At 34.5% G+C, this 7,865-nt stretch overlaps 1 protein-coding gene across 1 annotated transcript; it reads right to left on the bottom strand.

The window, feature by feature from the left end:
* Nucleotides 1–6,695: 6,695 nt before the first annotated feature.
* LOC122082303 lies at nt 6,696–7,319 on the bottom strand. Its single transcript, XM_042649762.1, has one exon. The coding sequence runs from the start codon at nt 7,317–7,319 to the stop codon at nt 6,696–6,698; it is 624 nt and encodes a 207-aa protein (XP_042505696.1).
* Nucleotides 7,320–7,865: the final 546 nt, after the last annotated feature.

Here is a 7,865-nt window from a genome sequence, read left to right as displayed (position 1 = left end):
GTACACCTCGTCTAAATCACAAGTCGCAGGTAGGGAGAGAAGGATATAAGGAGAGAAAGTGATAAGGAGATAATGGAATGGTATACATGTGAAGAAAGGGGTAATTTTGGGATAATGAGGTAAGGGTGTTTTACTCATAAGAGCTAAAGTGTCATTTCATAGCATCACTTAACAGAGAGTCAGAGACTGACAGTAGGGGGTCTGAGTAATTTGGTGAAAGAGATGGGGTGTTCCTATAATACTAGCATTATCCAGGGGGTGGCACTGTAAATCACCTTTTTTTTTTCTTAAACCAAGGTGTCCGAGCCAGCTTACGCCCACCTCGACTAATCCTCAGGAAGACTAGTGCAACAATCCACCGCCATGGTCTCCACTTAAATAATATATGCACAGATAGGGAATCGAACCTCGAACCGTGCGCCTATCCACACAATCCCCCATTCGCCCTAACCATCTGAGCAACCCACAGATGGGTCTTCTTGTCTCTCTCCCTCTCATGTCCCGTATCATACTATAATACTATCATACTCTACTATAGTATACTATATGCTATACTATTATATAAAAGCACGAAGTAGCAAATCTTTCACTTAACAATTTTGTCCTTTCTTCTTCATTATCTTTTATTTCCACTCTTCTTTTATTTTCTTAAATTGTTGGTACCCTTTGTATTATTATATTTTTATAATACTTAAATTCTATTTATCTAGTCTTTCACTTGGCAATTTTGTCATTTCTTCTTCATTATCTTTTATTTCCACTCTTCTTTTATTATCTTAAATTGTTGGTACCCTTTATATTATTCTATTTTTATAATACTTAATTACTATTTATCTCTCTCTCTCTCTCTCTCTCTCTCTCTCCCCTACTTTCACATGATTTTGCCCATTATCCACTTTCCTATTTTTCCCTCTCACTCTCACAAGATTTTATTCACTTTCTTTTTTTAATTAAAGCTCTTGCTTTTCTTTTCTTACTAAAACTCTTTCTCTCCCTCCCACTCTTTCATTTTTTTACCTCTCTTTCTCTCTCACACAAAGCTCCAAAGAAACTCAAAGATCAGAAAGAAGATTGGGGCAGGTACATGCTTATTTACATCGACGAAAAATTGTAATTTATACTGAAAAATTTGTAGTCTCTTTGGGGTTTCCATATTCTTGATCATCAACTCAATTCTTTCTAACGAAAAAGAAGCAAGGTTTGAGTAATCAGAATCGGTTATCCATTTTTAAGAATTCTTAAGAATGGTTTTAGATATTGAACTTCTCAACCCATTTAATCTGTTATTAGGTTATGTTGAATCCTATAGTTGATAAATACATAGGTGAAAGCAGTGCAAATTCATTTCACTTCTTGGGATTGCTTCCAAGGCGTGTTCTTAATTTGGATCTTGTACAAATGACTATTTACAGGTAAGATAATGCTTCTCACCCTATCTATGGAGTGTGAAATTATTTTATACCAAAGGAATCTCAAACGCACTTGATTTTATGAATTGAAGTTGTGCTTCCTTTGATGTTATGCATGTAATAGCAGTTGATGGTAATGGTAATCTTGACAATGCGTGATGCAATTTGGACACTAAGGTGTTGATGGCAGCAATATTGTAGTTAAAAAGTCACAACTTTTTACTGTGTAACTTCATAATTGATTTACCGACCCTAGGAGGATGAGAACGAAAGCAATAGTAAGTTCTATCGACTTCTTTCACTCTTACTTTACATTATAATCAAGGTCTTTGTTGATTATTTGCCTCATAAGAATGAAAATTGTCCTTATTTCTTCTCTTAAGATAGGATAAAGAATACATAATGGAGTAGATTGCCGAAACGTGTTCCGCCTTATTCTCCTTGTAAGATCAGTGTAGGATAAGCTCCATGAGAATGAAAGGCACTTCTATCTCCAACACTTCACCATTGTAGTCTGTGCTGCTGATCGTTTGTATATCTGATCAGTTGGACTTCTATTTCTCCTGAGCTTCACCTTCCCATCTGTTTTTTTTTTCAAATGAATCTTACCTTTTTTTTTTCATTAATAACGAAGCTTAAATTACATGAAAGAAAGAAACACAAGAAGCATCAACATTCAAAGTAGAAGAAATGAAAGAAGGGGGAGTTGTTCCTATCGATGTGACTGGCACAGTTTTTTGTGCTCAAGGTCGCTCCTCATTGTTGTCATTATTATTTGGAAATTTTATCTTGATAGTGCCCTTGAGTTTCATTTCCAAATTATAAAATTTCAGATTCCTTTATTTTTACCTCGCATCCTGCTTTCATGTTAATTGTCAAACATAATCCTTTACTCCTATTGGAGGAGAAAGAAGCTTTTGTCATCAAAGACGTTAATTTGAATTGGAAAATGGCCGACGCTCTTTGCATCTCATCCGAGGAGTTACAAAAGATTGTGTTATAATTTCCCATTGTATTGTAACTACCAAAATTTCATTACTGTTTGCATGTCAGTGCATCTAAAGCTGATTTCCAAAATTTGTGGACTTTAAAAGATGGCTTGGATGCCTTTTTCTAGCATTTATGTTTACCTATTACTTGGGCCTCGCTCAAATGATAGGTGACTGGTTTTGCACCCACATTGGCATCTCTACAATATTGATTTGAGGTATCTTACCGATTGTAATGCTTTTTGTGAGCTAGACATTTAAAAAGAAAAAAAAAAAGAAAGACATCTGTTGCTGGATACCTATGCATTAGACAAACCACTAAGCCTGATGTTGTCTCCCCTTATTTATTTCTCACTCTCTATCTCCCTCTCTTACACGTTCCTCTACCAAAAAAATAAATTGTATCTATATTGAAAATATCTCACATCCCTTGTTTCTCTCTCTCTCTTACACGTTCTATCTCTATCTTTAATATCTCACTTTTCTTATTTATCTCTCTCTCTCTCCCCTCCCCCTCCCCCTCCCTCTCTTACACGTTCCTCTACCCAAAAAAATAAAAATCTCAACTCTATTGGAAATATCTCACAGTCCATTATTTATCTCTTCCTCTCTTACACGTTCCTATCTCTACCTAAATAATCAAAAATCTTATCTTATTGTAACTTGATATCTATCCCTTAACCCTCACTCATAAATTTTCAATATAGAATATAGTACCTCATTTTGCCTAATTTAATCTCTCTTGCAACATCACCAAAAAAAAAAAAAAAAAAAATCCTTTCTTCCAATATCTTTAAGTTTCTATCAATTACATATGCCCATTACCAACATTGACAAGGTGTAGGGAGCTAGCAGAGAAGCCACAAACAGGTACCATATCCCCCACTTTCTATCAATTACATATGTTACTATATATATTCCACCTTTCCGTTGGGAAGGTAATGGGCATGGTGGTCTTGTTTGGGTTAAGTTTATAACCAAATAGGTGATGGAAAGATCTCAAAAGTTAGGTTTTTTGGTGTCTTCATATATAATTGAAGGGCAAGTAGGGATCGTTATGCCCGCAACATGATAAGGAATCACCACACCCAGCCAATAGTGGTGTGGGAGAGGGTAGGTTTCTTTTTTCAGGTGAAGGTGGAAGAGGATAGATTATGGTCCGTATATCAGAAGGAAAGAGAGTGAACGGCAAGGAATGATGCATTTGTGAGAGATAGGGGAGCGCTTGAGCATTTGTTTAACTATTATGACTATGCTTTCAAGGTCTGACCTCATTTGGTTCACTTTTTTGAGATTTTTACAAGCTGATAACTACATAATATGAGTAAATTATTAAATAGACTGTTGGACATCCCCTATGATCCTTAATTCTTCCCTAAGTTAAATTTATCTTGTTTTCTTAAAACAACCAAAAAACTTAGCAAAATAAAATATTACATGGAGAAAGTGAAATACAAACAAACTACTAATGAACACAACTTATCGTTAGTGCTATAAAGTTAAAGAGCGTGAGGCATTGAAAACACATCATTTAACCCCTTATTTTATTAAATTGCTATATGGATAAATGGGTCGATTTGACGGTTTAAACAGTTCGATTTTTACGATGTCTATTCGATTTAAAATCAACGGGTTAAATAGTTAAAACCGAACGAACCCGTTTAGTTAACCGGTCTTAAACTCGAAACCAAAACCGAACCATTTACTAAACAATTTTGCGATTTCGGTGTAAACTGCTCGGTTTGGTTTCGATAAATGGTTTTAGTTTCAAATTCACATCCTGTTTGGTTTCCATAAATGGTTTTAGTTTCAAATTCACATCCTTACTTGAAGAGGAATTTATGTTGTAAGTTATCTAATATCCATGGGATTATTTTCCCATCATATATTTATTATTTCTTTTCACAACAAGCAAATCTGTAAGATTTGGAGGTGTGTTATCCTAAAGAATTGCCACTGCTCTTAAATATCTTTAATCAATCCCCTTGGATGGAAGTGTAGTATTTGCAGGAAATAAAGCCATATTGTGTAATAGGCTCAACAATTGTCAAATGTAAGAAAACTGATATTAGTAATTTCAGTGGTTTATAATTTCTTTCCTATCAGTAACTGCTTACGTAGTCTTGGTGGCTTTCTTTGATTTTATAATGCCGACATATGATTACTTCCAAACATCATGAAAAATCATAGGTAGTAATGTAAGGATGTTGTCTCTTTCGTAATAATTTCCATTTTTTTTTTTTATGGGTAAAATTAGATGGATGTTTTCCAGCAATAGCAATACCACTCACTATGTCTTTATGGTGGTATCAAAAGATACACTACTTTGAATTTTGCAATAGCAATACCAGTCACAGTATTTTTTGTTAGAATTCTAACGTGTGGACTTTTTTTTTTTTTTTTTTTTTTTTTTTTTTTTTTTTTTTTTTTTTTTTTTTATAAATTGTTGTGTGGTCTGAAAATATTGTATATATATAATATATATAATATATGGTGAATAACCTAAAAGAAAAGAAAAGAAAAGAGAAGACAAACTATAAGAAAAAAATGAGAAGAATCCCCAACTCAAGACCTATCAAAACACCGACATAAGGGGATATAACAAAACTAGGGAATAAAATACTCAATGTTACATAATATATTATACACCAGGCATACCATACCTATTTTTTTTTATTATATAATCTATTATGTGTAATAGTAACCAAACAATTACTGTTAATAACCCATGATTGTTCATGAATAGATAAAAAATATAAATATAAACTATGCCAAAGAGACCCCAGAACGACTCCATTCTCAGTCTCTTATTGGACACGTGTTGTGTAGCAAATGTATTAGAACAATTAGGATGGTCCTTGTGTTAGGACTTGATTCGGACTCACCTTGAGCCTTGGAGAATTCCACAGTGAAGCATTTTATTTATTTATTTTTAATGATTGAAGCTTGTTATTTCGAATTTTTATAAGGAGGGCAATAAATTCTTTGAAATTAACCCATTTGAAGTTTGAACATGTCACGTCTCATGCGGTATGCTCTTGCCTTAATTTTGTGTACCAAAAAAAAGGCCTTAATTGTTTAATTATTAAATTGATTTAATTCTATTTTTTCGTTATTATTACTTGTGTAGTGTGGATAGCCTATTTCATCGCTTTGCACATTAATGATGATTAGGTGCTCTCAAATATAGTTAGAAAATTCAGGGAAGGCTAAAAAAATGGAAATGGACATTATAGTTTTAAAAGGGTGAAAAATAAAAATAGAAAATAGTCGACACGGATTATAAACGTACAGATTAAGGGACAAAAAAATGACAATATACTCATATAAATTATAAAATTGTTACATGAATAACTAGATCTAATGTTCAAAACAATGATAATATCCATCATTAATATTAATGCATATGCATTCCATAACTCATTTTAAGTCCAAGATATATAATCCACCATAAAAAATAAAAAAAAAAACATGTCCAAATTCTTGTAGAGCAATATGGTTTGCCTATGATGTTGTTCATTATTGTCAACATAGACAACCCAAACCAAAAACCCAAATCTAACCCCAAATGTTTTGCCGCAACCCCAACCTGAGACCCATCCTGTGCAACCAACATCACTACCCGACCTAATGATGTATGACTTATCTTCACCGCATACCGATCTTATCATTAATCCTTACCAATCCCAAGGCTCCATGCAATATGCAACCCAATGATCAAAGTTATCTACCACTGCACCTTCTTTTATCACTAGCGATAATTTTTTTATTACAAAATCCCTTGCCAGTAGGGGATGTTCAGCCCCACTAGCATTCATGAAGCTTCTCAGTTGGAATTGTTAGGGTTTGGGGAGCCCTTGACAATTCGTGCTTTATTCATTCTCTCTCCTATTGATAGATTATATGATCTTTTTGTTTTTTGTTTTTTGTTTTTTGTTTTTTTTTTTGGTTGGAGACCAAGAGCACTTTTAGGAAACTAGAGAAGATTCATCGAATGTTGAAGATGTCCTCCTTTTAGTTTTTTCTTTTGTTAACCAAGGTGTCTGGCCAGCTTACGCGTTGTCCTCCCTTTAGTCAGTGGATGTCATTGGTTAAATTTGACGGCCTTTGTTTAATGTGGAACCAAAGTGTCATAGTTGATGTTCGCCATGGGCATGATAATTTTTTTTGCTAAAGGTCAGCAAAAGTATATTAATAATCATCAAATATAAAGATACAAATACCCTTCAAACCTCTTTTCCACCTACGACATGGCCATCATCAGAAAAGAGATGCAAAGCAAGGAAGACAATGGAAATTACATAAAACGAAATCTAGACCTATGTTGAAGGTCCCAATCAAGCTCATAATTTATAAAAGACGGGGAAGCATTCCAAATCTTAGAAGTACGAGAAATAGCAGCATGCTTGGCTAGCTTGTCCGCTATAGTATTTATTTCCTGATAGCAATGAGATATAGTCCAAGTTATGCTGTCCAAGTAACCTTTGTAGTACCACCATATTTGTAAAAAGCACCATGGAATGTTCTGTCTTTTAATGCAAGAAACAACAGCCTGAGAATCACATTCTATCCACAAATTCGTGATTTCCTTCAAAGATGCTCGGTGTATTCCATGGAAGAAAGCAGCAAATTCAGCCATGAAGTTAGTTCCAATTCCCTCATAGATCGCATAACAACCCATCTGAAAAGTTGCACTGTGTAGAATACCACCTGTGCATGAGCTACCTGAATTCCCTATAGAGCATCCATCTATATTCAGTTTCCAGACACCCCTTAGAGGCGCCTCCCAAGTTAATTCCAATATGTGATTTGATGCTGCCCTTGTAGAACTATGAATATCAAACTTCTTTGAAATGAGGAGATCAGCCATTGACTTGATATGCACAGGAACAAGGAAGGATAAATCTTTAATGTCTTTCATTATATAATGTACCACAAAGTTTGTCGACCAACTCCGATTATCAAACCTTCTTTTGTTTCTCTCAGCCCATATATGGAACCGAATAATTATGCGAAGAGGCATCCAGATCTTACTACAATGAATAACATTCTCTTTCCTTTTGAACCATGAAAATAGATTTTCAATAGAAGGAAAGCCCTCCCAGCGCAGGTCAAAAATAGTCAAGAAGGAAGACCATAGATGCACAGAATATTCACATTGTAGGAAGAGATGGATGAGTGATTCTTCATGCATGTGGCAAAGGTTACATCTTGAAGCCATAGGAATAGATCTCTTGGAAATTATATCATCAGTTGGCAAGCACCCATGAATAAATCGCCAACTGAAAATAGAGTGCCTCGGTTGAAAGCCCTTAGCCAACCCTGCCGCTACCATCCCTTAACTAGGTTTTTATTTCTTAACTTCTCCTAGGATGATTTAGCTAAAAATTTTCTTGATTCAGTTAAAGTCCAAACACGCTTGTCTTCAACCAAAACTGTTGAAAGGTTGATAGAAGAAATTTGATCA

The sequence above is a fragment of the Macadamia integrifolia genome, chromosome 6, assembly GCF_013358625.1.
Source record: "Macadamia integrifolia cultivar HAES 741 chromosome 6, SCU_Mint_v3, whole genome shotgun sequence".
Taxonomy (NCBI): Eukaryota; Viridiplantae; Streptophyta; class Magnoliopsida; order Proteales; family Proteaceae; genus Macadamia; species Macadamia integrifolia.
The sequence above is the reverse complement of the archived record's forward strand: the minus strand, read 5'-3'. Positions and strand labels throughout refer to the sequence as shown.